The 27,948-nt window shown below is 42.7% G+C and overlaps 2 protein-coding genes and 1 long non-coding RNA gene across 6 annotated transcripts; 1 reads left to right on the top strand and 2 right to left on the bottom strand.

The window, feature by feature from the left end:
* Position 1: 1 nt before the first annotated feature.
* Positions 2 to 4,138, bottom strand: LOC114597216 (uncharacterized). Its single transcript, XR_003706748.2, has 2 exons — positions 4,006 to 4,138; positions 2 to 674 (listed from the first exon to the last, which is right to left on the bottom strand). It is a non-coding gene; the product is annotated as an uncharacterized LOC114597216 (long non-coding RNA).
* Positions 3,857 to 19,168, top strand: MACROH2A2 (macroH2A.2 histone). Of its 4 annotated transcripts, none has more exons than XM_028729521.2 (9): positions 3,857 to 3,947; positions 8,627 to 8,851; positions 9,618 to 9,724; positions 12,332 to 12,529; positions 13,448 to 13,558; positions 15,601 to 15,700; positions 16,479 to 16,568; positions 17,270 to 17,444; positions 18,440 to 19,168. In XM_028729521.2, the coding sequence occupies exons 2-9, from the start codon at positions 8,680 to 8,682 to the stop codon at positions 18,603 to 18,605; spliced, it is 1,119 nt and encodes a 372-aa protein (XP_028585354.1). In that variant the 5' UTR covers positions 3,857 to 3,947; positions 8,627 to 8,679; the 3' UTR covers positions 18,606 to 19,168. The 4 variants fall into 4 exon arrangements, with proteins under 4 accessions (XP_028585354.1, XP_028585352.1, XP_028585353.1 ...); XM_028729519.2 differs by lacking the exon at positions 3,857 to 3,947 and adding an exon at positions 4,207 to 4,351; XM_028729520.2 differs by lacking the exon at positions 3,857 to 3,947 and adding an exon at positions 4,222 to 4,347.
* A 1,273-nt stretch (positions 19,169 to 20,441) lies between these two features.
* AIFM2 (AIF family member 2, ferroptosis suppressor) lies at positions 20,442 to 27,667 on the bottom strand. Its single transcript, XM_028729517.2, has 8 exons — positions 27,493 to 27,667; positions 25,277 to 25,392; positions 25,068 to 25,187; positions 24,521 to 24,613; positions 23,397 to 23,505; positions 21,906 to 22,058; positions 21,163 to 21,363; positions 20,442 to 20,846 (listed from the first exon to the last, which is right to left on the bottom strand). Exons 1-8 carry the CDS (start codon positions 27,665 to 27,667, stop codon positions 20,692 to 20,694), a joined length of 1,122 nt encoding a protein of 373 aa, XP_028585350.2. The 3' UTR covers positions 20,442 to 20,691.
* Positions 27,668 to 27,948: the final 281 nt, after the last annotated feature.

Genomic DNA, 27,948 nt, shown 5'->3' with positions numbered 1-27,948 from the left:
ATCAATGGATAAGTGCAGTTTTATTTTCAACATTCCCAACAAAATTACTTTTTGGACAAATGGAATCAAGCATACACCTCATCATTATACTGTAACAAAATGTAAGGAGATGATGCTCAGATCTTTATAAAGTAGCAGCAAAAAAAAATTGTTCACTTTTAATGTAAAAATATACTAAATCAGGATACATACACATTTGTGGCTTGAAAAGCAGTGACATGGTTTTCTTCGCAACATTTCCAAATCACATTTTTATGTTGCTGTACATACAGGAGAGGGAGCAGGGATGTCTTCAACCATTGTGCATTACCTGCTACTCCCCACCCATTCCAATTCAATGAAACTTTCATCTGCACATGGGCCAGCCCGCCCATGAGGACTGATGAAGCAGTCAACTCGTGTGGCAGATCCAGCCTCTGAGGAGCATGTCGCTCACCGCTTCCTGTGCTTGTCGGCCGCCTCCTCCTCTGCTCACAGCCTGTTCCTCTCTGGCTTTCTTTTACTTCCCACCACCACCATCAGCACGCTGGGCCTTTTCCAGACCACCTCCAGTTGCCTCAGGTGGCTGTGGCTGCTGAAAAGTGGTGGCAGGGGGCGCTGCAGAGGAAGCAGCAGCACTTTCTATTTTGTCTCGTGCGGCAAAAACGTCCTAGGCTGGCCCAGACAATGGCTACCTGAAATGAACACACCTCAGATTAACTGTTGCTTATGTTTTCAAGTCAGATGTAAGCTGGTTTGAGGGGAAACACATCAAACACCAGTAATTCCCAAGCAGCTGGAGGATAAATAGGGATTGTGGCTAGCACCATGGGTCCATGGTTTCAAACCGCCAGTGCTGGGAGCACACTGAGCTGAAGTAAACAGCAATATGCGGACAGCCTCAAGTATAAGAATAGTTTTCTTAGGCAAAGTACATTATAATCAACATCGAGGATATATGCTCAAATGCCGTAACTAGTTCTCCATTCTTTATCATGCACTGTGGGGCAACAATTAGATCCTACTCCAGGAAAACTACAAACATTCATTGTGCTAACATTTACTTATCTTGTATTATTTCTGTAGTAAGGTTATTATTTGGAAAACGTAAGTTTTATGCAATTCTGTACTGTTGGTTTATTGTATATGATGTAAATATTTATCTTTTTAAAATGGCAAATGTTTACGATTTATTATTTCATGCAGCCGATTTAAAAATAAAGTGTGCATTCTCTTACAAAACCTTATCTGTATATTAATTGTGTGTGTCTGCTATTAAGTGGTGGATTGTTTTAACTTTTTTTACCGTGCTTCAGTTTTCACTGAAAACTGCTTAGCAGTCTCTACTCAACCTTTATATTTATAAACAAAGACCATACAGTATTTCCAATAATCTCTCCTCACAATGAAAGTGATATATTTTAAACCACTGGGAGTAATAAAAAGGTTAAAATGCTATACAGTCATACCTTGGGTTACAGACGCTTCAGGTTGCGTTTTTTTGGGTTACGGATCCGCTGAAACCCGGAAGTACCGAAACGAGTTACTTCCTGGTTTCGCGCATGCACAGAAGTGCTAAATCGCGCTTTGCGCATCTGCAGAAGTGCCGAATCACAACCCGTGTGATTCATGCACAAGTGCAGAAATCATTGCCAGACACCAAAAGATATGGTTATAGGTAGGTAGCCATGTTGGTCTGCCGTAGTCGAAACAAAAAAATTCCTTCCAGTAGCACCTAAGTTTGTTATCGGTATGAGCTTTCGTGTGCATGCACACTTCTTCAGATAGATATAATTCTTCAAAAGATATAATTGTCTTGTGATCAAGATTCCTGCTGTATCTCACTATTAGGACTTTTTTTATTTAGGACTTATAAAATTGTGACAAAAAGTAGTTGCATTTGTGATAGGAAATAAGATTTAAAAGGATTTTGATGTATTAGTGATGAAATGTTATTTCTATCTTATTAGTTATGCATTTAGTACTGTTATGTTATTCATATTTACTTTTTTTTTTATTCCACCTTTCTCCCAGTAGAGGACCCAAGACAGCTCACAGCTAAATACAGCTAAAACATGCACAATCGGTATAATTATTAAAAAAACAAATAAGTAACCCTATTAAAAACAGCCCTGAAAGACTTCTAAACCATTTAAAAGCACAAGTAGATCACACACCTTCAGAAGGCCCTGCTGCAACAGCCAGTTAGTGGCCAAAGGTTTCTGAATCAAGTTTTTGCCTGTCCACAAAAGGAAAGAGCCAACCTAGCCCTCTGTGGCAATGAGTTCCACAATTTGAGAGCAGTCACTAAAAAGGTCCACTTAACATGCCTGTGAAGGTGGCAAGACATGGGAGTAAGGCCTTTCAATAATATCTCAAACTCTGAGTAGAGTCCTATAGGGCAGTGTTTCCCAACCGGTGTTCCGTGGCACACTAGTGTGCCGCGAGACGTTGCCTGGTGTGCCACGAGATGTTGCCTGGAGGGAGGCGGGCGAGTCGGGCGGCGAGAGGCGGGGCGGCGGCGGCGAGGAGGCCGCCCAGCGCGGGGCTCTCGCCGTCTGCCTGCCTGGCTGCCTGCGTGGCGCTGACGTCACGGGGCTGTAACGTGCCCCACATAGGCACACGCAGGGCAGCTCCCTCCCTCCCTCCCACATCCCATCGCCGCTCGCTTCGGCCGGCCTACTGGGCTGTCGCAGGCAGAAGGCCTGCGCATGCGCGAGGTTTTCGCGCCTTCGGGATTCCCTTCACGCCTTCCTCCTCCCAGGTCCTTGAGAGCGCGGGAAGCGGCAGCGCGAGACCGGCGTTGAGCCTGGTAGGTATTGCGCTTGCCAAGGCAGTCATTTGGGAAATGAAAACTTGCAAAGCAAGCAACCAGTTCAATCTGAAGTACGTGTATGCTTAATATCCTGTATCTGAAACCTGTTCTGCCCCCCTCCCCACACTTGGTGCCATTTTCATCTACACATGCAGCAGAGTAAGTTGACCCAGAATAGTACCAATTCAGATGGCAGATGGGAGAATGACAGTGCTGAATGCTTTCCCATGTAGAACAGTCCCTGCAAATAAAAACCTAGCATATTTGGAAGAGGGATGCTAGCCTAACCATTACCTTCTATGCTGTTACTATTTTTTTATTTTTTTTTACATAAGTAAAAAGTGACCTTTCCCCATCTGGCATGGTGGTGTGCCTCGAGATTTTTTTCATGAAACAAGTGTGCCTTTGCCCAAAAAAGGTTGGGAAACACTGCTATAGGGAGATGAACCCAATTCTCCAGATACTTTTTTATGTAGTTGAAGCATTCTATAAACATCTTACTGGAAGCCTCAGGAAACAAAGCAGGACTTACTTCCACATATTTTTTTGCTGGGGCAAACTGCATATTTTACCAGAGGCATGGTCCTTCCCTTTCTTTGCACACAATAAACTCACATTAATTTATTACAGGAAGCAATCTGCCTGAAATGTTTAAGAACAGATGATGCCACCTCAACAGTTTTAAAAAAACGCAACTCCAAACAAGTTGCTGTTCGACCCTTACTGCGCTAAACAGTGGTAATGAAAAGTGGGGAAATGATGTGCCACCCTTTCAGTGTATAATCATGGGCGAAAAGCCTACGCTGCGGTGGCAGCTTTGAACACACAAGACTTGTACTTTTTGTGCGGCATCGAAGATGAAGAGGGGCATCTAGGAACACAAGATTCCTAACTGATGCTTCCTTGGATCTCAAGCGCGCTCTGCAACATCCTCGCCAAACAGCGATCTGAAGCAGCTTGCGAAAGAGTACAGCGGTGTTGTAACACCGGGTCCAAAGAAGCACCACTGCACAGTATTTTCCCAAAGAGCCCCGCCCCTTTCTGTTTGGGCAGGTATTCCTTGGCAGAGAGCTTTCTTTTAGGTTAAAGTCGCCGCTGCGAAGCAAGAAATCGCGAAGCATTCGGGAGCGGGAGGCGCTGGGAACCTTCAGAGGTAGGAAGAGGGTTAGTGGGTTATTTCGAGAGGGTGTCCCGATGGCTCCAAAACTGACCCGCAGCCGATCCAAACGAAGAGCAAGGCTAAAAAGCCCCACTGCTGCTACAGCTGCCAGCATCGCTGCTCCCTTTCGGCGACCCGGCCCCCTTGGCGGCTCTTCCCTGAGGCACCAGGAGAGCGCCGTCGACGCCAGGGCTGGCGGCGGGGGCGCTCGGAAGACCGCGCTGCCGTGGCTCCTCCTAGAGGTGGTATGTGGAGAAGGACCCCCCTTCCCCTCCCTACCACCGGCCTCCAGAGCTGCCGCCATTGAAACCATACAATAAAAGCGACGGAAGGGAAAGGAGGAAGCGCGACGCGGGCATTGCGGCGGCGCCGGAGCGGAGGCGGCAGCAGGCGGGCAGGTGACCGGGAAGGCTCGGGGCGGGGGGAAAGGCTGCTCGGTTAATGCACCCCCGGAGGACAAGCCGTTGGGGCCCGCAGGGGAGGGTGGGGAAGGAGGCCTGTCGCCGCCACTGGCCGCCCCCGCCCCTCACCCAAAGCGGCGCCGCGGGAGGGGAAGCGGCCCCTGAAAGCAGCCGCAGCCTCCTCCCCCGCCCCCCATGAAGGCGATGCGGGGAGAGGCGCGTCATCCCCGGTAGGGAGCAACGCGAGGGGAAGAGAGAAAAGGCGGCAGAGCGAGCCGTTGAAACAGAAAAAAGCGGGAGTGGCGGCACCTCAGCGCGAGAGATGAGAATCTCTTCCAGCTGAGGCTGCGGCGCTTTTCCCGCTCCCGTTTTGTCCTCCTCAGAGGTCAAGAAAATGCCGCCGAGTGGCGTGAGGGGGGGGGGCGCCGCCCTCTGCGCTGTTTCTCCCTACCCCTCCCCCCCATTTCTCTGGGGGGTCGCGATTCCCTCTCTCCCTCCCCACCGCACGGCTGTCCCAAGGGGGAGTGAGGTGAGGAGAGGTCACTTCCCCGGCGCTTCCCTTTCCGGGGCGCCCTTTCAGCGAGAGCCGGTTAACGGCATCCCAACCACTCCCCCCCCCCCCGCTCATCTCGGGCCACAAGCAGACCGAGGAGAGAGGCGGGAATTTGACGCCTCCCCCACCCGCCCGAGGCTAGGAGGACGGGAATTGCGCGGGAAAGGGAACGGCGTTGGTTTCCCAGAGTTCCCTGCGCCTCACTGTTGGCTCGGGCATAAGCGCACGCTCTCCATCCTGCCTCTTTAAACTCTGGCCCCCTCACGCCCACCCACACACCCCCTTTAAGAAAAAACTGCCAGCCCGCGTCTTTCAACCGTCCGACCTATGAGCGCGTGCCCTAAAGAACGTTAGGCGGGGCGGGTCCCTCAGTGCGCGCGCGCCCCGCCCCCGACTCCGTATTAGCAACATCTCCCTCCACGTTCTCGCTCGCTACATAAATAAGTTTTAATGCTTTGGCGGTTTGAATTTGAAAGAAACAGAAAGGTTCCTGATTGAATTTAAAGGCCAGCCCCTTTAAAGAGTGGGGCGTTCTTATATGAGGACGAGCAATGTCACACCTCCCTCTTCTGAGAGGGAATGTTATGGATGGAGGAAACGGCCGCTGAGCATGCGCAGTGCGTGTCTCTATTTATGAAGCGCTGTGTGTGTGAATTGCGAGGTCTTGAGGTTTCTTGTTTTGTTTTCCCAAATGGTTGTCTACCTCTTTCTACATTTTATCTTACTCTCCCACGCAGCGCCTCAATCGATCACTACTGCCATAATAAAAAAAGAACACATATCATGGTTATATCAGCCACTTTGAAACCCCGCTTGTTGACAGGAATGTAAATGTTTTAGATAAATATATTCTGCATCATGCCAGAAGATTCAATGGAAATAATGAAGTTGCCACATAATTTGAGCAATGTGATCTCCCTATCATTTAGGCCCAGTTCCCACTGAATTGGGACACAGGTGGCGCTGTGGGTTAAACCACAGAGCCTAGGGCTTGCCGATCGGAAGGTCGGCGGTTCAAATCCCTGCAACGGGGTGAGCTCCTGTTGCTTGGTCCCTGCTCCTGCCAACCTAGCAGTTCGAAAGCATGTCAAAGTGCAAGTAGATAACTAGGTACCGCTCCGACGGGAAGGTAAACAGTGTTTCCGTGTACTGCTCTGGTTCGCCAGAAGCGGCTTAGTCATGTTGGCCACATGACCCGGAAGCTGTAAAGCGAGATGAGTGCCGCAACCCCAGAGTCGGCCACGACTGGACCTAATGGTCAGGGCTCCCTTTACCTTTACCTTACCCACTGAATTGGTAGTCTGATGATTCCCTTCTCCCTATCATCTAGTCTAGTGTATATACTTTTCTGTATGGGGAACATTAAATCATGGATATCTCCCCCTGCAAGCAGAAGTGCTGCAGCCACTTATAATGCTCTATTTCTTAACTTTTCATTCTTGTTTTTGTAATTTGTATTTGTGGTTTTACATATTTAGGTAATATTTGTGTGTTTTTCCAGTGCACTGCTTAGAAATATTTTGTATATTGAGCAGTATAGAAATGGTCTTAAATGCATTTATTTTTTTTAAGAGAAGAAAAATCAGAAGTGCCCTTTATGTGCTTAGGAAACAAGTGAGAAGGAGTAGTAGTATTGGCATGTCTGCTGGCCTTGCCCACAACCTGTACACCTTCAGTTGAAGGTTTGGTTTGGTTTGCTATATATTTGGGAGGCCTAAGCTTCCAAACCTTACACTGAATGTATGAAGGCAATGGATGAGAAGTCAGTAGGCAAACTGGAGGTGGGACCAGTGGGCTCCACGCCCTCCTCTCCCCTGATTCCCTGAATGCATGGAGAGCATTTCTGAACAGGGCTCACATCACCTAGATAACACATGAATTAGGTCGCCCTATCTCAGAAATACAAGTAGACATGCAGCTTTCTACACAAATGCAAAATATTGTTTATGCTAACATCAGGAATCTATCCACAGACAACACTTCTACCTTCTGGGGTTTTCACTTTTCCTATGTTTCTGTATCTTAAAGAACTACAAGTCTGACAGGAATTGCATTAAACAGGTGCAGTTTGCTTTATTGTTTTATCCTCATTCTGAGAATGCTGCAGCTGTTTGAATTTCAGCATATAATTTGGTACGGGCAAATCCTATTTTGTGCACATTTGATGCACATACGACCCTGCACACACTTGACAGGTTTGGTACCAGAAGAGGGTGGAATGAGCTTACATGCAGTCCACTGCCTGCACACAATGACCTGGGACGTAACCCCCACATAAATGGGTTGCCTTCATTGAAGGCAGAGAGCCTTTGCCAGGGGAAAAGGTTGCCATCCTATTTCCCTTCACATAGGCACACAAAAGCTACACAGCACAAACAAATAACAGTATAATGATGCATTTAACTAAGCCTAAGTACACGTAACTGAAATAATTGCAGTTACTTGCCCTTTTTATCACTGCTCCATTTTCCTCCCCTTCCTTTGTTGTCTCCTGTGTGCCTCTTTCACTTTGTAAAGTGCCAAGCACACAGTGGGCATTATGTACAGAATCGGGTGTGGGGGTGTGGCCTAGTTTCTGAGCAAATACAGGCTATTTTACCAGATGTGTGTAAGTCAGGTACATCTCCATAGTTAGATCACAACCCTGAGATCCATTTATCTCTATGCTAGGACAAGTTTCATCTGTGTATGAGGCTTCCACGTTAAAAGCCACAGATCAGGTCAAATAAAAAATGGAAATAACTTATATATTACTTATTACATATAAGATATACATGCCTTTGTGGCCATATGGAATCAAAATGTAGTGTATTCCGATGCAATGGAGGATACAGCTTCCATATTTTTCATAGTTGTGTAGCAAAGACAATTTCAACAGGTACAGTTATGCTCACTCCTTCATGACAAAGCTACTTTCACTTTACACAATTTTTAAAAGTATAGAAGCCTATTTTTAGTTTGCATTGGAACAGCCTAGGATAATATGAGAGGCTATTACATGAACAGGTTTGGCTGTAATAGGAGAAATTGAATCAGACAAATGGGACATATATCCATTGTTGCAGCGCGGAGTGCTCTTGCTCACTATTCCAGTCAGTATCCTTCCTCCAGGATACTCTATTCCATTTCCCCACATAGTTCTCCAGATCCCCCGGGCAAATCAGTGTTTTGTGGTCACAGTCTTCACCCTGTTTTTGAGGTGTGTCTCACACAGGGTTTTTTCCTCTCTCAATTTATGTTTGTACTGTACTTCTGCGACATGGGATTCCTTCACACCTGTTCATAACATCATATGTGTGTGTGATAAAGGTCTTGCTGCCTAAGCACTGACACCCACATGAACATCAAACGAAGAAACTGGCTATGAAAACTTTGTTTCAGATGTATCATGGGTGTTGGCAGCTGTGCCATGTTAGTTGTTCACGTTGTGGACTACTTGGTACAATACTGAAAGTATTGTTTCCATACCAATTACATTACTATAGATCATTTATGTTTTGCAGTTTGATAAGGGTTGCTGGGAATTCTAATTCTGTTGGGGGCAAACTACAAGGCCCATAATTCTTTGGAGGGGAATGTGTTCTGAACGTATAGCGTAGCCAGGTATAGTGTGTACACAGCCTTAAATCTTGCTCCCCAACATTTTTTTAAAAATCCAGCTCCTATTATATCACACCCAATATCAATCCTTGTTTCACCCTTCGTATGTTTTATATTAGGACAAGCAAATAAGAATAATCTGCTAGAAGACTGAACAACACAGAGCGACAACATGTCGGCCCGAGGTGGAAAGAAAAAAATGACCAAAATGTCTCGCTCTAGCAGAGCAGGCGTTATTTTTCCAGTGGGCAGAATGATGCGATACTTAAAGAAAGGAACATACAAATTCCGGATAGGAGTGGGAGCTCCTGTCTACATGGCAGCTGTCATAGAATATCTAGCAGGTAAGAACATGTTTTAATTAAATTAACGAAGTGGCGAGGCCAAGTGCTTGCACAACACTTCCGGAAATGAGGCTGTATAATGGTAAAGAAATCATTTGCTTGTTTGATGTTGTTGAGTTCAAGCTTTTAACAGAGCAGTGGGAATAGTGGACATTTGATCATGCATGCTTTATCCCAAGTGGGAAAGCTTTTCTTTTTTGTAAGAAGCTTTGGGCACTATATAATTGAAAAGCAGGATATAAATAGAAATCGTCAAACAATAGTGCAATCCTAATCCCTCGATTATGGCTGGAGGGGTCAGGATGGCACACTGTTTGCCTCTTTGCCAGTGGGGAGGGTTCCACTGTGCTGGAAGGCCCAGGTGGGCAGAAAGCTCTTGCCAGTTCTCCTGCTAGTGGGAGCAGGAGGAAAGCTCTGAAATGGTGCCTTTAGGAGCAGGATGCTAGCAGCCTGGAACTGGTATAGTGAAAAGAAAGATTGGAAGCCAGGCCCCCCCCCCCCCTGCACTGCAAGCTGGCAACGTTCTGAATGTGCTGCTCTGCTCCTCCCCCATTTAGTAAATTCAGTAAATCATTAAAAGCAAAGGTATTTAAATATACACATCCCAGGCTTTTTTCCATTTCAAGGAAGGACCTAGAATTTTACAGATCTAGGAAATGAAACTGTGAGGTGGTTCACAGGTGGCCTAAATGTGTAAATTATTTATATAGTGAGTCCCAGGAGCAGATGTATCTTGTTACTGACATGTATCCCAATGTATTTGTAGCAGAAATATTGGAATTGGCTGGTAATGCTGCAAGGGACAACAAAAAGGGAAGAATTGCTCCAAGACACATCCTTCTGGCAGTTGCTAATGATGAGGAGCTGAATCAGGTATGCTTTACAAACAATTTACAGAAGATAATTGCATTGGATAACTGTTAATTACTGTTGTAGTGCTGTAGTTCAACACTACTAGGGGGGAAAAATGTTGAAAAACCAAGATCTCATGGTTTCTTACAGTTTTTTTCTGAATTTGCCAAACAAGGTGTTGCATGGCTTGCAGTTATTCTTCATGAATAAGTTTGCTGTTCTTTGTTTAAAGGTTTCAAGGGGTGGGGGGGGAGAGAAAGTGAAAAACTAAACATTAAGCATGGAAGTGTTTGGAGTCAATTTAAAGCATTCTTATCAACCTGCTCTACATGGGGCAACTCTACAGTCATGTGCTTCTGATTTGAATAGTACATTTTTATTAACTAGTATTCAGTAGTTAGACATGCTGCCCCAGCAGAGAAATGTTTAAGAAAGGGTATACTAACAGCTATACTGTTATAATGCCACAAAATGCAACCACCTAAACTTCAATCCCATACCTACTTACCTGGGAGTAAACTCCATTGAACTTGGTCCAAGTTTAACTGCTGGAGGTTTGTGCTGTTGCTTTCCAATTGCTTTGTTTCAACCATTACTGCCATGGTTTTACACCACTCTGAAATCTATACAGAGCAGTGTGCAAATATTTCAATGAATCAGATTGATTTAGAGGCTGGGGGGCATTCCTCCCTCTTCTCTCCCCTCCTTTTTGCATGATTCATGTGGATGAAAGCTGAAGCTCAAGACAGGTATCACAAAGAGTAGCCTATCAGATTGAGGTGTGCTACTTTATACAGTGGTACCTCTGGATACGAATGGGATCTGTTCCGGAGCCCCGTTCGCATCCTGAAGTAAACGTAAGACGCGACTGTGTGTGCGCGGGTCACATTTCACCGCTTCCGTGCAGGCGGGTGACGTCATTTTGAGCATCTGCGCATGCGTGAGCGACGAAACCCGAAAGTAACACGCTTTGTTACTTCCGGGTCGCCGCGGAGTGCAACCTGAAAATATTCATCCCGAAGCTACTTCAACCTGAGGTATGACTGTATCTTTGACATCCATAAACTATGGTACTACCAAAATTATGACGTACCCAATAGAACAGGCTTCCTCAACCTCTGCCCTCCAGATGTTTTGAGACTACAATTCCCATCATCCCTGACCACTGGTCCTGCTAGCTAGGGATCATGGGAGTTGTAGGCCAAAAACATCTGGAGGGCCAAATTTGAGGAAGCCTGCAATAAAACATACCTTTATAAGACCCAACCAAAATGTAACATAACAGTGAATAAACTTCTCCATAACTCCTCAGTCGACTGGATATACTATACTGCACTGAAATGTTTAAATGTTTTATTCTTGAATGCTTCTGGCACACTTGCTATGATGTCCAGCCACACCCTTTGAGAACCACTGTGGTAGATTGTTAAAAGGGATGGGAGAGTGTGAGAGAGAAAGTTAAGGAATCAAAGGAGTGGGAGGAGACAATGGGCATCGTCATTGCAGAAAGGATTGATGATGGTTCAGTGTATATGCATGTGTTCAGAGGCAGCCTACTCCTGAGTGTTAAGTTTGTGGGAGGGCAAAAGTCTGCAGTAGTTCAGTGATGAGGGGCTCGTACTCTTCACAATCTCAGAGATGCCTTTATTCCCAGAATTCTGGCCCAGCATTGAAAGTAGACTCCTGAGCTGCCCTAGCGAGGTCTTGGCATAATTTACATTGGAGGAAATTGGGGAGAATAGGAAGGGAAGCAGGTGTTGGTTTTGCCAGATTGGGGAAGGAACATGAGAAGTGGGATGAAATGGTACACTCTCTGGGTGAAGTTTGCAGCAATGGAGAGGGATACTTAACTATTATAGAGAGAAGTGCTAGTAGTTTAATCTCTGTGGGAACTAGGCCACCACACTGCAAACCGGGGGCAGGGAGGCTACAATTGCTTAATGTTTTATTTTTCTAGAATTCTTACTATAAATTCATTCACTTATCTTGGGCTGGGCATTTACTACTGTGCCTTTGTGTTCACTTTAACTGTGACAGTTAAAGTGGACCAGTGTCCTGTGGTTAAAATGCAATGTAGTAGTGTTGTTTTTACTTGCTGGATAGCTTGTGGGTTGCCTCACTAGTTTTGTCAACTTAAGCCTTCTGCTTAGCTCCCAGTTTCTACTTTTGGCAGATTGAGTCTGAATTGTGTTGGCCGCAGTGTTATGTAGCCAGGCATGCTACTGAGGTGCCAGACTCCACTCCAGAAATACTTGGACTTGCACAAAAGAGTGGCTCAGTTCTCATCTATGAAATATTGGAGAATGTGATAACAGCATAAACGAGTATATTGTCACCAAAGCTCATGGGCCTTCAGTATCAGCAATCTGATCTATAAATTGTGTCTTCTCTTCCTTTTTGTATTAAATGTAGGAAGTATAACTGAATTTATTATTTTTATTTTGCTTATTTGATCACATTTGTATTCTTTTAAGCATGAAAGCAGAGCTGCATATTTGGAGTTTTTTTCCATTTTGTACAGTGAATTGTTTGTAAAAACAACAAGCAAATCTATCAAAGTGAATGAGTACCCTCAAGAGAACTTGTATTCAGGTATGTCCTGTCTCTGTACACTGCTTCTTTCTGCAGTTGCTAAAAGGAGTGACCATTGCAAGTGGAGGTGTCCTGCCCAGGATTCATCCAGAGCTTCTTGCCAAAAAACGAGGCACCAAAAGCAAATCTGATACTATCCTTTCACCTTCTCCAGAGAAGAGAGGGAGGAAATATTTGGGGACCAAGAAGACTGGAAAGAAAACAAAGGCTGCAAAAGCCCGGGCACCCAAAAAGGTAAGCAAAACTTGGACCAAGCAGCTCTATTTGGAAAACAGGCTATGCTATCCCTCTTAGGACTGGTCTCATTGTCTCATTATAATGCCTTTCTTTGTGGTCAGGTTCATTTCAGAGTTATCTTCTTGTAAGATAACTTTCTCTGTAAGTTATTTTAAAGGAGTAACTCAAGCTTTTCAAGAGTTTGGCTGCCATATAGTGTTGTAATGCATAAGGGGGGCCCTTACATATAATGCTATCCTTAACACTTAGTATAAAGAGGGAATAGACGTCACCATTTTGGGGGGGAAATAATTTGGAAATTAGTCTCATTGGATTATATCCAAAGGTTCCCTTCCTCCAAAGGAAGCTCCTTCCATCAGAGAAAGTGAACCTCTGGGTGACTTCAACAGAGTTTATTTCCAAGTAGTTATGCTTAAGACCACAGTCTTGGTGTTTTTTGTTTTTAACATAGATTTAAAGAGCTGATTTGTTTTCTCCACTTCCAACATATGCCAGGAGATAGAAAAACTATAGATGAGCCACACATGGATATGTTAACAGTTTTCAAAATCTATCAGAGCTGCAAATGGACACCTGACCTGACCAAGATAGCACAGATTAAAGTAAACCCAACTCTGCAAGGCAAAATATATTTATGTTTAATACTAGCATTGATCTTCACATTGTCCATTTGAGAGCCAAGTCACACCTTTACCTATAAGGTGTTAAGATCCTTACACAATGGCTCTTCTGTTTTGTTCTTACACAGTAAGATGCTTATGTGAACTAGGCCCTCATGTGGAAAACAAAAAAGTTATCACATCAGAGGAAACTCTAGTTGTGAATATTGGGGGGGGGGTGTTTCTCTGGCAGTACATTTCCCCACCTACTCTGTTAAGTTTTCTTCTTAATGTTTCTTTTCCCTGCCCCCAATAGAACAAACAGAAGGAGAATGAAAAAGAAGGAGCATCAAATTCAGCAGCTGATGATGGACCTGGTGATGGGTTCACTATACTCTCCTCCAAGAGTCTTCTTCCAGGACAGAAGGTACCAAGTTAGAGAACAGTACAATAAAATTATGTCCACACTATCCCCACCAAAATTTGCTCTGTTGTCTCTCGCTTTGCATATATTTTAGTCAGGGTTTCTTCAAGATCCAGGAAGTATTTTTATGAAGCAATTCCTTCTTTTAAGAAAAAAAAATCATGATGAAGTAGCCACTCTGCAGATCTTCACTCTAGGAGCTACATGTTTAAGCTTTCTCCTGTTTAAAACAGGCCATGCCCCTGCTATTCAATCATTATTCTTACTGAGGTCTCACCCCTCTCCTCATTCACAGCAACAAATATTCTCTCTCTCACACACACACACAGAGAGAGAGAGACTCTGTGAGAAAGTGTTGCATGAAATAGGTATGGGTTATTTATAAGGCACAAATTCCAGGAGTCTGGGACTGCATTAGTTTGCACTGCAATAATCTTAACATCTCTGAACACTGTGCTGCTGCTTCATGCACTGTGCTGCAATACTTCTCCCCATATAAATCAACCCAGATTCAGTGATCACTATCTGGGGTCCTGCTTCATGTGCCTCAAGAGGTCTGGAGGGTGGCAACACAAGAATAGGCCTTTTCTGCAGTGGCTCCCCGTTTGTGAAATGCTCTCCCCAGCGAGGTTCGCTCACTGCATGCCCTCATTAAATATCCTTACGTGCCAGGTGAAAATGTTCCTCTTTGACCAGGCTGATTAATATTCTGTGGGCTTTTAAATGTGTTTGTGGGAATGGGGCACGGGGCGGGGGGTATTGTTTTGTTTTGCTTTTGTTCTCACTATTTGTTCTTTCTCTGTGATGTGAACCACCCTGAGAACTTCCAATGAAGGGCAGTATACAGTATATAAATTTAATGATAGGAAGATGCAGCTTTAGTAAAACTGAAATCCAAAAATGTTAGGTATTTCTTGTGCAAACTGAAAACAATGAACCTATTAGAGGGGAAGTTATGTGCCCTTAGTCCAGTTTATTTCAGGTGAATCTCTGTAACTATAGATACATATGCATATAGTAAACACAGAAATCAAATGCCCTGATCAGCTGGGGGCGGGAAAGCAGGGTTCTTTGCATGTTTCCATAGGTGAATGAGTAATTGCTTGCATAATTCCTCCCTGCATCCAGATCCTTGCGCTGCAGTCAGAAAACTGGCAGTTATTCTAACCTTTTGTTGGTTAGGGGACTGGATTTTGTACCCTCTCTCCCATTACCTCCTTCCCCTGAATGGGTGATCAGCGTTATCACCAGTTATCTGATACAGGCTATGCACACAGAAGCCCAATTACTGCTGTGCACATGTGCAGCTGGATTTGGGCCAGGTTAATGCATTACTTGATTATAAAGATAGGCATTTAAAAGATAGCAGGGGTTTCTAATGAAAAGAGCATGTGGTCATCCTGTATTTAAAGGCTCTGTTTGAAGTCTGAAAAGTGAGCTGCTGGTAGCCCTAGTTTGACAGTGAGAGTCTTGCAATTTGATAGCAGCTTGGTAGCAATAAGAAAATGAAGTACAATCTGCTTTCTGTTTTAGTAGTTTGGTATTCAGGCAATTTCACAGCATCAGTAAATAAATGCAAAGTGCATAGCAGCGCGCACGCACACTAACACACACACACACGGGATGTGAACAGGCTAAGACTACATAGGAAATATATTAAAGTTATGGTTAGCAGCTCACTAAAAGCATAAACCTGGTTAGCAGCATAAAGGCAATTTCTTTGCTGGGAATGTTAGGAAAGGACCTGAAAATAGAGCTTGTCAGTATCCTGATGCCTTTATATGAATCTATGATATGGTCACTTTTTGAATCCTATGTTTGGTTCTGGTTTCCTCATCTCAAAAAAGTATCTCTGGATACAATCTGCTGGGGTCATAGAGTAGGAGACGGATTTTGATTTCATGCAATCAGATTGCAGGTTTCTTGAAGACAGCTATTTGGCATGTTTGAAACGAGATTCTGTACTTTATAGTCCTTTAGTCCAATCCAGCCAGCTTCTTTATATTCTTGTGAATTCTTTCTCCTGTTTCATTGGCATCTTGCAGCTCTCTCTGACGCAGAGTGACATCAGCCATATTGGTTCTATGAAAGTAGAAGGCATTGTGCACCCGACTACTAGTGAAATAGACCTCAAAGAAGAAGTAGGTAAGTCTCTAAGACTCTTTTTTTTTTAAGGAGATGGGGATATTTGAACCTTTGAATTGTAATCGTAACTCTTTTCCAGGAGGACTGTTGAAGTCTAACCTTAACATGAGAACTCAAAACTTTTATCTGCTTTGGGCTACAACTTCCATCAGCCCCAGCCAGTGTGGCTGAGCTGACTGGCACTCAAAGCAGTTGTAGTCCAAACCTTTGGCGGTCTCTAGGTTGGTGAAGTCTGAGTTATGTGTAACAAAAGCCCTTATTTGTACAGCAGTTTCCATCTTTGTAGCAATTGTTTTATTTTTAACAGTGATATAATTCAAATGTCTTGTTTCAAGATTTCAAATGCCTATGTATCTCATAACACAATAAGTTGATGCAATACTATGTTAGCTTTTTACTTACACCATCCTAAAGTTGGCTGCATTTGCTATGTACTTAGGCTTCTGCTAGTGTTTTAAGAGCTTTGTTTGTTTATTGTCTATTAGACACCTCATAAAATGAATTATCTTGGTGTCTTACAAATAGAAAACATAAAAACCATAGTGCGATAAAACTATAATAAACTTGAGACAGCCAGCACAATATTTATCTACATTTTAAATGGAAAGTTGAGGCACTGGGAGGAGGGGAAATCATTTTATTTGGATTGATAAATGAATCTTTGACAGTAGGGCTGTAGGCTCAAAACTGATAGCTGACTTACTTCAGATTCTATATTTTTATGTGAAAAATCCACTAGTATTTTAATAGAAACGTGTCTTGCTTTTTTGCACCCCAGGTAAGGCACTGGAAAAGTCTGGAGGTAAAGAGTTCTTAGAAACCATAAAGGAACTCCGTAAAACACAAGGACCTCTGGAAGTCACAGAAGGTAACCTCTTTTGTTTATTGCAGATTTTTTAAAAAAATAATTTTATTAATTTATTTAATTTTATTAATCATTTAGTATTTTCTCCTTACAAATATTCAGTGTTTTTTCTTGCTTTTTCTTGTTGTTTGTCTTTGGAATAACTTTTCGAAAAATGCATGAGTTATTTCAGTGTCTGTGGTATTCCATCCCACAGGTAGCTTGTATTGCAACAGACTAAAGACTACCTTATATTTTTATAAGGAATGTTATTTTGGTTTAGAAGTATGAATGAATAGCAGGCTTAACAGTTTCATTTGCCACACTCACTGTAGCAAGTGTGGAGCTGCCCTCTGTGGAGTGCGAGAGATGTTAAGCCTTAAATCCAATTCTGAAGCTGCAGAGCTTAGTGGTTGCACAGTGATTTTTGTACCCTCCAGAGTCAGGAGGGGGCTGTGGGTTACACCACATGATGACCCTCCCCTCACTGGGTGGAGGATGGCAAAGGCACCTTCAAGCAGTGGTATGCAAGCAAGCTTGCCCCCATCCCGCTGGTTCTTCCTGAGGAAAAGCCAAACAGAGGGATGGGGGCTGGCAACAACAATTTTTGGCTTCTGTAGCCAAAAATTATTGGTTTCCGTAGCCAAAAATTATAGACCTGATTAAACTGACAGGGTGTTTTTAACGCCTAACATATTTGCTTTTTTCTCCCTTTTTTTCCTCAGCTGCTCTCAGCCAGTCTACTGGTCTAGCAGCAAAGTTTGTCATTCACTGTCACATCCCACAGTGGGGTTCAGACAAATGTGAAGAGCAACTGGAGGAGACTGTAAAGAACTGTTTAACTGCTGCTGAAGACAAGAAGCTGAAATCTGTGGCTTTCCCACCTTTCCCCAGTGGCAGGTATGTGGTTTTCTCTGTAAAGCCCCACCACTTAGTTATAAATGTTTCAACATCTTGTCAAATTAGTCACAAAACAAATTTGTAAGTGTGAGATGAAGGCTTGCCATATATTTTTTTTCCTGCCAGAGGTCCTGCACCTTTAATGACTGCATAATGTTCAACTTTTTCAAGTCATTGCATCTCTGTGTCAAGGAAAGCATCGCTTTCTGAACTTCTAGTATTTCATGCAACTACTAAAGAGCTTTGCTAGAAAGGAGTTGGCTGCCTTAATGATTTCTGTGACTGGCTTTATATTTCAATAGCTGTGGCCTTTTTCAGTGCTGTCCAAGGATTTAGGTATGCTAGGTGAAATGTTAAGATACTTCTCTCCAACAGTGTCTCCTCTGCCCAGTAGCCATTCATCACTTACATTGTGTGGTATAATATCTTTTTGAATTTCATTATGACTGCCATTGTGCTTTGAGAAGCACTATCAGCCAGCTTCTCTTCCCATAATTCCCTTCCCTTTATTTCCATGACCAAGTAAGCTCTACTATCTGTATCTTGAAACTACTGTTGTTGATTCAGCTACATCTTGATCTTGATCCACTGCACTCTTTCCAAGCTTCATGTCCCTATGAGCCCTTGCCTGTTATCATTCCTCTTCTTCCCAAAGATTATCCATCCTTTATAAATATGCTGATATTCCTGGACAGCAGATACCCATTTTTCCATAAGTCTGTTAGGCTGGTGCATATGTACTTTTATATTAGCTTGATCATAGTTACTATGGTCCAAATTTTCTCAATCCATTCAAATATAGTAGGAGATACGCTTTTTCTGATTTTTAGCTGCTATAATCTTAGCAATTATAAGGTTGAACATTATTGATAATTTTCTGGAATAACATCTTTGAGATAATGAGTTGAGCATTTATAAAGTACATTTAGCTCATAATTTGGGCTAATGCTCTTATATTCAAGCTTTAATGTTGATCTCTTTTCCCCTGTATATAGAAATTGCTTTCCAAAACAGACTGCAGCCCAGCTGACACTCAAAGCCATTTCTTCCCATTTTGATGACTCCAGCCCTTCTTCCTTGAAGAACATTTACTTCGTGCTTTTTGACAGTGAGAGCATTGGCATCTACGTGCAAGAGATGGCAAAGCTAGATGCAAAGTAGCAACAGAAGCCAAATGAAAATTTATTTTTCAACATGAATATGAGTAGGAATGAATTAGAAGTGGGTTTTATTTTTAAAATATTGTGAGGACGGAGTATGTGAGTAGCTTTGAAGTTTTGTGATGGGTGGAGGGCTTTTGTTAATTGGGGGGGGGGGGAGAAGGGGAATTTGTTTGGGAGAATTTGATCGGCAATTATACCATGCTTTAGGCACCCTCTACCATTTTATATCATCCCTAAGAAATTACATTGCCAGCTCTCTTTACCTTTTAATGTCTCGAGTTATTTTAGTTTAGACCTTTTAAAGATTAATCTCATTTTAGAGTAGCAAGACAATTCAACACAGAGTGGGAAAATGAATTGTTTGCTCTTTCTTTCCCCACTGGTAGTTAGAAAACCTTGTTATGTCTACATTCCATGTTGGAGAAAGTAATTTCAAAGAAAACTCACTTGGTGCTTTACTGTTTTACCCCAGAATGAACTGTAATTGCTGAGAATATTTCATCTTATTTGTTTTTATATAAAAATGTGGCATCATGCTTTTTAAAAACTTGAAACTCAAAACCTTTTCACTTAAGACTTATTCTCAAGGGAAAGCATCTTCAGTTTTATGACAGAGAAGTCTCTTGGAGCAATGAGACCAGTTCCATCCTAGTCTGTCATTCAGCATTGCCACTGGGAAAGATGTGTGGAATGGACTATATTGTAGTTTTGCGCTACTAAAAGACACCACAGAATCTAACAAATGGAGGGGGGATGCAAATGTACTAAAAAAAGCAATTTCCCCACACACAAAAATCAGGTACAGTCATACCACATGTTGTATCTTTTCGTGTTATGTCCCGCAGCAACCCGGAAGTGTCGAAACGGGTTACTTCCGGGTTTTGCCACATGCATAGATGCAGTGCTTTGAGTTGCGGGCATTTCACGTTACGGACGGGCCTCCGGAACAGATCCCATCCGGAACATGAGGTACCACTGTACATGTAGGTCTCGTAGATTTCAGCTGTTGAGCTTTAGGGGAGTACATAAAGTGCTCAACTTTAGTTGAATAGTGCCCAGTGTGTTATACAGTTTATTTTGAAGTCAATGTTAGTTCCATTCCTTCTCAAGAAGACAAAAACCAGCTTCACTAAACTGTCCAATTCTGCTCTCATCCATGAACAAAGGGAGTAATATGATGAGGCACCTTTGTTTGTTCTTGAAATATCATCATCATCATCAACAACAACAAAGAGCTGTATTATGATGGGTGAAAGTTTTGAATACAGGAAAAAGTAGTGCATAATGGAATGTTCTTTTACATTTACCTTTTATCTACTTTGAAATAGACCATGTGTTGTTGGCAAGAAAAAATAGGTATGTTGCTGTCATTTTAGATTTTTTTAATCAAAACGATTCTGCACACACCCAGGTTTGTTTGTAAAGGTTTTAATGTTCCATTCTTGACCCATGGGTAGAAGGAAAACACTCAACTTGTAAACTTTTTAAAAACAAAAAACTTCACTTTTGAGGTCATCATACTGTATTGTTTAAGAAACAAACAACTTTCAACACAAAAAAATATGTAAAGTAACAACAGCTGCAGTGTTGAGGTCCTAGGAACTGATAAGTTTTAAAGCTTGAGCTATGCCACATCATAGCTTACACAGTTTTGGGAGGTGCATGGACCAACTGCCCTAAAACTTTTGGGCTTGGATCAGCTAGAAGTCAACATAAATATATTCTAGGGGAAATCGTTTGCTTAAAAGAGGTAGGTTTAAGCTTAATATACCAAAAAAAGATAAACTCAAGCAGACAAGACACACATAGTTCAATGAATACAGCACAAAACAGATTGTAGGTTGCTATTTCTTTTAATTCAAGAACTTTCAGAATCCATTATAGCTTATGAGCCGGATAGTAAAAATGATCCCAAGGTCCAATGTAAAATATAGCCTTGGATAAGATATACAAACCATATATGACAAAAGTTAAGCTTTTTAAAATTAGTAATAACTACCCAACCCTTCTTTAATTGAAAGGTATATTCTTTTTTGGCACTGGTCCTGTTACACCTGCATCTTTTCTTGCAAGCCTCTTTCTATCTAGCATGGCATACACTGACCCATCTTTCTCCAGCTTTGTGAGACAAAAAGATCCCTGCTTTTAACTACTGTCACTAAGAGATGTCCCACGTAGTAGTCACTGATTTGGCCCACTCCATCACATCTTCCCAGTGAGATCAAGAATGTGAGTGATCCTGAAGGGGACACAGATTTATAAAGCTATATTATTTACTTTAAGTCATTTATTAAACCACATTTCATGCAAAGTCCATATTCCCCACTCATAAGAGCTATCGAGGCCTTGTTCGCACATTTAATTAGCAACTATTATTTCTCCACCCGAACAATCCCGAGTAAAATGCTCAATAAAGTATGGAATGAACCAGCATTACAAGAGATTGTAGGAAGTCCCCTAAAATAGCAGCTTCAAACTCTGGTGCAGTTACCCCTTGTAATGCACATTTGTCGAAGACGTGTAAGAGAGACATGAAGGCACAAAACAAAACTTACCTGGTGTATAGGTTTTCAGAGGCTTCTGTGTCAGGCTGTTGACAATGTTTGTCACTGCAACATCTGCATGGAGCCCAGCATGGTATGCCATTTTTGGCTCGTTCACATCAGCACAATCGCCAATAGCATAAATGTTATCATATCCTTTAATCTGAAGGTACTCATTCACTTGCAAAGCACCATTACTTGCCAGCTTGTCGCCTAATGATGGATGATGGAATTAAATCAGTATGTAGTTCCATGAACTATGTAATTCAGTTTAACCTTTCTTTCTTGGTCTTACGGAAACCATGAACTCTCCACAAGCCACAAAACAAGTCTTATCTAACATTATCTTTATAATATAGATATATCAGAAGTGCCCATTTTAGTATATTTTCTTCCAAAGTCCTAGGTCTAAAAATGATTAAAATACATGCAGAATGTTATCCCTCAGTTCAACCCTATGCATGTCTACTCAGAAGCAAGACTTCAGTGGGACTTCCAGCTATGTGTGCATAGGATGTGTGCTTTAATTATCTTCCAAAAACTAGCAGTGGAGGCAGATACTAAGTGGTAGGGCCAGCTATATGAATAAAAGGTCACATTTTAAAAGGCATCAACATTAGCCAACAAATGAATATCGCTAGCTTGGCGCCTTCTGAAACTAAGTACAAAGTTACAATTCCAATTTATAATTGAGACATGAGGACTGGAAGAACTATGTTTCCTTAAACATGAAGTCAGGGTGGGAAATAACTTACTGAATGCACCGCTGTATGCTGCGGAATTGACTTTTATCCCAGTGCAGAGAATCACCATGTCGGTAACAATCTCTGTGCCTTTGTCTGTCTTCACTATCATGTTCTCTTTGAATTGGTTTAAAGTCAGCGATTGCAGGTTTTCAACTTTCTGACCTGTTGTAAGCAGCCAAAAAACAAAAACAAGGACACCATACGTCACTGAACCACTGCAACAATCGTGCTCCCAGCCTCTTGTGCTTTAAGGTATTTATTCCTTGAAAGGATGTTGGTTGACTTTAAATTTTAGAACAAGGGTGGGGGAACTTTTTCAGACAGGGTGCTCAGGAAGGCTGGAACATGTTAAACTGGACACATGGCATGGCCTGCCTCACAGGTCAGATAAAGATCTGGAGAACCTACATTCAGTCCCCAACCCTGTTTTATATTTACCATAACTTAAAAGTAACGAAGCGCCCAGTTCAAAACTTCCAATACGGTTTTGTTTTAAAAAGATGTGTTACTAACCGTTCCTGGTTATAAAGAAAATCTTGGAACTCTATTATATGAGCAACTTCTAATTACAGTGGTACCTCGGGTTACATACGCTTCAGGTTACACACTCAGCTAACCCAGAAATAGTGCTTCAGGTTAAAAACTTTGCTTCAGGATAAGAACAGAAATCGGGCTCTGGTGGCACGGCGGCAGCAGGAGGCCCCATTAGCTAAAGTGGTGCTTCAGGTTAAGAACAGTTTCAGGTTAAGAACGGACCTCTGGAACAAATTAAGTACTTAACCTGAGGTACCACTGTATAAAAATTGGGTTGGAACTTGGTCCCAGGGAGGACTTCACATTGTATACAGCTCCTGAGCAAAAACACATTTCAGTTAAAATAAATACACAATATCCTCACCAAGTAACCTGAAGTAAAAGAGGAATGAAGTACAGTGGTACCTCAGGTTACATACCCTTCAGGCTACAGACTCCGCTAACCCAGAAATAGTACCTCGAGTTAAGAACTTTGCTTCAGGACGAGAACAGAAATCGTGCTCCGGCGACGCGGCGGCGGCAGGAGGCCCCATTAGCTAAAGTGGTGCTTTAAGAACAGTTTCAGGTTAAGAACGGACCTCCGGAACGAATTAAGTACTTAACCCGAGGTACCACTGTATAATCTTATGCTTGTCTACTCAGAAGCAACGCTCTCCCGAGTCCAATGGGAGTACAGTATTCCAACTTACATGAAAGTTGCCGTAGTATGTAATCCCCATGAACCACTCTAACTTTTTTGAGCAACGCTCAATCCTCTTTGCCAATTGTTCCTGTGTATTATTTTAAAGGTAGCTAAATAAATTACATGAGCATAGTTTCATTGAGATGCACAGTGTATGTATACCAAAGTACAAAAAGAAACTCTTCTGAAGCAACCCTTAATTGGTCTGGAAACGTTTAAGAGGAAAGATCATTTTCAGCTTTCCTAGGAGACAGTTACATGCAATAAATGAGCTATGTACCTACTCAATAAGAGATGTACCCCCTCTTTTAAAAGGGACTCCTTCACCTCCTGCCGAACTCTGGGGAGCACTTCTGCATCTGCCAGTGCAACCTTTGAGTGAATAAGGGTGACCTGGGGACAAAACCACATTGTTGAATTTGTGAGTGTTAACAGCAAAGACCCATGACCTGTCTGCAGTATCAATTTAACCAGGTTTTCGATTACTACAAAAGCAGCATTCTCACATTGTGGTAAATCGTAGTAAAGCATGGGTTCCCATGCATGAGCCCCTTCATTCCTTTTTAGGGAGAAAATAAAACACAGCTGGTGGATTAGTGTTCCATCCGAATCAGGGATCATTGTTTGTTTCTCTCAAACCACAATCAGTAGACCTTAGCTTATCATGTTTTGATTGGTGTGAAAGAAACCACAATTCCTGGTTCAGACACTACACTAAGCCAGGGAATATGGTTAAGTGGGTGCAACTGGTTTCATGCATGGTAAATAGATTACCTAGTATATCATGACACCTAAATGTGGCCACTGAGAGCCCATAAAATCATGCAGCTTTTCAAATTTTTGTCTGCTATGCTGGCAACTAGATCTAGATCGCTCCCTGCCCTGCCCCCCGCAAAAGTAAAGCTTTGGCTTACAGAAGACATAGCAAGCTAGAATCCACTACAAAGCCAAAGAAAATGGAGTCCCTGGATTACAATTCAACATAACAGCAGAACTGGGCAACAACACACCCAAATTGCAATTTCTCTACTTAAAAAGACCAAAAAAGAGGAATTAGCCAAACCTGTAGCATTGAGCATACATTTAAAGACAAAGCAATAGAGGAGGAAAAAACACCAAGCACCCATTCACTTTTAAAAATAAAATAATTTCAACTGTAATCCTATGCATACTTAGCTAGAAGCAAGTCCCAATGAACGCAGTGGAACTTGTTCCCAAGTAACCACGCACAGAATTGCAGTCTGTTGGGGGGCAGGGGTAAAGAAATGTAAAACACTATAGAGATATTTAGAATCACACACACAAACATTTAAGAGTCCACACTTACGGCAACCCTTTTCTATTCTGGGGAAATTTCAATTACCAGAGGAATAAAATGGTGAGCAGTAGTGTCACTTGTGGCTCCTACCTCTTTGTTGGGATACTTCGTCTTAACCTCCGCAGCCATTTCAACACCAGCAGAACCACCCCCCACAATTACTATGCGGGGAGATTTTTCAACCTTTCAAAACCAGGAGAAACGAAAGAGTTTAGATATTATGTTAACATCTCTTCATAATTTTAAACAGGATGGCGCTCGACATCTCCACCATCTGGAGGTGCATGCCTGGGGAATTCTATCTGCAATATTTTGTTTGCACCATCAGAGCAAATTTCAGGAACCCCAAAGTTGTCTTGAAAAATACAACTTTTGAGCCTTCTGGCCGCCAAATGGAAACTAGGCATTCCGATTTGGCAACTGTAACCCTGATTTAAGGAGCCATTTGGTGCCTAGCTTATATGTCTGAGTTTCTGATTGAAAGGGAGTATTTGGACTTGCCCAACTGCCATCTTGCCAGAAGTCAGCCTTAAGTGGCACTTTAGTGAGCCAAGGTAGGTCCATGTACAGACCCTAGACATAGCCATACACAAGGTGAAAAGACCAATTTCCCACCAAAAGGAATTTGCAACATCACCTCTTGAACCATGTCCTCGTAGGTCTGAATAGCAGACTGCATGTCCATGGGTTTGTCAAATTTTCCTGGGAAAGGCCCATCACTCCCTGTGGCAAGGATCAGGTGGGAATAGCAGAGGTGCTAAAAAGAGATGTTAAAAGAGGGTCAGTCGGACCTTCTTGCAATTCATGTCTACAGGCTACCACAGATTTTAGCCTCAATGCACTCACTTCACCATCATTCAACAGGACATGCCGTTTCTCCAAGTCAATTCCAACTACCAGACCCTGCCGGAAACTGCCTCCGAAGGTCTTGGAGAAGGAGATGAAAGTTTTCTTGGCAAATCCTGCAAAATGATGTATAGAATTTTCAGGCCATTAATGGTACTTAAAGAGCAAGACTACAAAGAAGTTAAATATTTAATACGTGTATGGCCTAGTCTATGTGTGGCAGGATGAGAAGGTAGAAGCCCAAAGTAATAGGAGTAGACCGCAGGGGATGCATGTTACATTCAGAGTGTACACCCCCCAAAAAACCCCTCTGCAAGTTAAAATAGCAACCTATAACAGAAATAAAAACACTTCAGTCCAACCCACCTGCAGGTCCACACCATGTGTTTAAGCCACACCCAACTGTATTCTTGGAAAAGAGGAGGACAAGAGGTATGATAGCTATCTCCAAATATCTAAAGAGCTGTCACATGGAGGATGGAGCAAGCTTGTTTCCTCCTGCTCTGGAGGGCAGGACCCAAACCAATAGATTCAAGTTACAAGAAAGAAAATTCTGACTAAACCATCAGGAAGAATTTTCTGACAGTGCAAGCTGTTCAACAATGGAACGGACTTCCTCGGGAGGTTGTGGACTCGCCTTCCTTGGAGGTTTTTGTTGGGTGTGTTTTAAATGTGAGGCGTGGATCTGCTGCAGTTTCTAGGTACAGTGAACTTTTTACAAAAGGCAACGCAAAAAGAGAAAACTTAAATAATAAATTAGGGTCCTTTATACCACTACAGGACTTAACCACCTCATTCTGCTGCATGTGTAGACTAGGTCTCAGTCATAATTCTGCCCCACAAACATTAAGGCTCCCAAAACTTTGCTGTAATAATATACTTATATTTTTTCTGTCTGATTCTTCTACCAATGTATTCAGAGCAGTATACAGTGTAAAAAAAAAGTGGCATAAATCACTGTACAACTACCAATTTCTAAAAGCAAAGAAAATACAACCAATCCTTCGGATCAACAACACAGAAACGGAACAGACGATAAAGGATCAGGGTGCCCTCAGGCTTCTCAAGTTGCTAAATCACAGAATTTCAACCCATATCCTGAACTGGTTTAATTTTGAAACATTTTCTTGTTAGAGCAGGTCCATATAACTTCTTGTCTCCTCAAACCAATATTGTCACTGTGGGTGCAGTAAACCTCATTATCACTCCCATCTGGGACTGCAAAAATGAAGGAATGTCAAGTACTTGGAGTGGGAGAATCACAGGGTGCTACCTGGAAACTTTTCAGCTTAGCAAGTCACGCAGCAAAATTTGCCTAAAGATTTACAGGGCATTTAAAAGAAAAAAAGTAGTTTCCCAGCATACGGCCCTGACAGGAAAGGACCCATCAAGTTGTTGGGGACAAGGGCAGGGAGAGAAACAAGTGTAGGGAAAAGAATGAGGCTACAGTTGCTGTTATGTGCAGCATTCAGCCTGGTTTTGCCACCTGGAAAGAGGTGTTTGATTATCAGGCTCAGTACTTAATTTCTGAACATAGATCCAAGAGCTCCCATCCTACCTACAAATATTCTCATAGCACACTGGAGCTGTTTGTGGGATGGGTTTTAATGGGTAGGAGAAGATATATTAATTGCAATTTATCCCTCCAGGCACCCACGTGTGTGGGTTGAACAGAGTTTCAAAATCCCATCCTTGGCAGCAAAATTTATAAAGCATAAGCGTTAAGCTATAAAACTTTGCTTTGAGCAAGTCCAGCTTGCTCCACTTAACAATGAATCAGGCTACAACTTGGGAGCTAAGTTTAAAAATATGACTGACTTACTGATCATCTTGCATTGGTTCATAGCAGTGGCAACAATATAAAATATGTATGCAGGGAAAATAGGCATATTTACAGTGTAACCAGCTTCAGACATCTGTCTGAAGCTGGAGCAAGCAAAGGGAACATCTGCCCCCATGGCTGGTTGAAGGAAGAGGGGAACAGGAAGTACTATATGCTCCTTCCTCTCCAGGAGAACAGGGGAAATGACATCACACAGAGCCCTCTCTACCAACTGTGATTTCTAAGGCCTGAGTATCTGCCTATAAGCAACACAGCTCTATGGTATAAGCCCCTATCTATGCAATTGGTTTGACCGCTTATCTCCCTCATACAAACTGCCCATATCTTAGAGAAAGAAGCACACATGCTGCTGCCCCCAGAAGGAGAAGCTCACCACTCTGTACGGCAGCCCGGAGAGCAGCGACATTGTGGTGGAAAGCGTCCCTCATGTCCACCAGAACGAAGGGGACTCCCCAACACTTGAGCTTGCGGGCAGCTTCAATCCCGCCGAAGCCGCCCCCGACTATCACCACCTGCACCGACTTGTCCACAGAGATTTGGCCGCCCATCGCAAAGAGAGCAAAAGGTCTTCAGCCAAGGCAGCTAAAGAAAATGAGAAAAGAGGAGGAAATGTAATAATGCTGAAGAGTTCAGCTGAGGAACAGAGATCTACGTACTAATTGCACCGATTAGTTTTTACTAATTTTACTAATCCTAATTTTGCTAATTCTAATTAGATTACTTATTGGCACATGCTGTGCTGTGGATACTTCATAAAGCTTGGGATCCAGAAACCATTAGAAAGTCTCAGGACCGTCTGATCCCTAATACACCGGTTCAGTCCCTGGGA

The sequence above is a fragment of the Podarcis muralis genome, chromosome 6, assembly GCF_964188315.1.
Source record: "Podarcis muralis chromosome 6, rPodMur119.hap1.1, whole genome shotgun sequence".
NCBI lineage: Eukaryota > Metazoa > Chordata > Lepidosauria > Squamata > Lacertidae > Podarcis > Podarcis muralis.
This window is presented reverse-complemented; position numbering and strand designations above follow the sequence as displayed.

What these genes read in the sequence shown, in the direction of transcription:
- AIFM2 (XM_028729517.2), bottom strand. Translation starts at nt 27,667, where the DNA reads ATGGGCGGCCAAATCTCTGTGGACAAGTCGGTGCAGGTGGTGATAGTC. An exon ending in ACGAGGACATGGTTCAAGAG is followed by an intron (nt 24,614 to 25,067) that starts GTGATGTTGCAA and finishes TGGTTTTGAAAG; the next exon opens with GTTGAAAAATCTCCCCGCAT. An exon ending in AGCATACAGCGGTGCATTCA is followed by an intron (nt 21,364 to 21,905) that starts GTAAGTTATTTC and finishes ATCCATCATTAG; the next exon opens with GCGACAAGCTGGCAAGTAAT.
- MACROH2A2 (XM_028729521.2), top strand. Translation starts at nt 8,680, where the DNA reads ATGTCGGCCCGAGGTGGAAAGAAAAAAATGACCAAAATGTCTCGCTCT. An exon ending in TGTCATAGAATATCTAGCAG is followed by an intron (nt 8,852 to 9,617) that starts GTAAGAACATGT and finishes ATGTATTTGTAG; the next exon opens with CAGAAATATTGGAATTGGCT. An exon ending in ACCTCTGGAAGTCACAGAAG is followed by an intron (nt 16,569 to 17,269) that starts GTAACCTCTTTT and finishes TTTTTTCCTCAG; the next exon opens with CTGCTCTCAGCCAGTCTACT.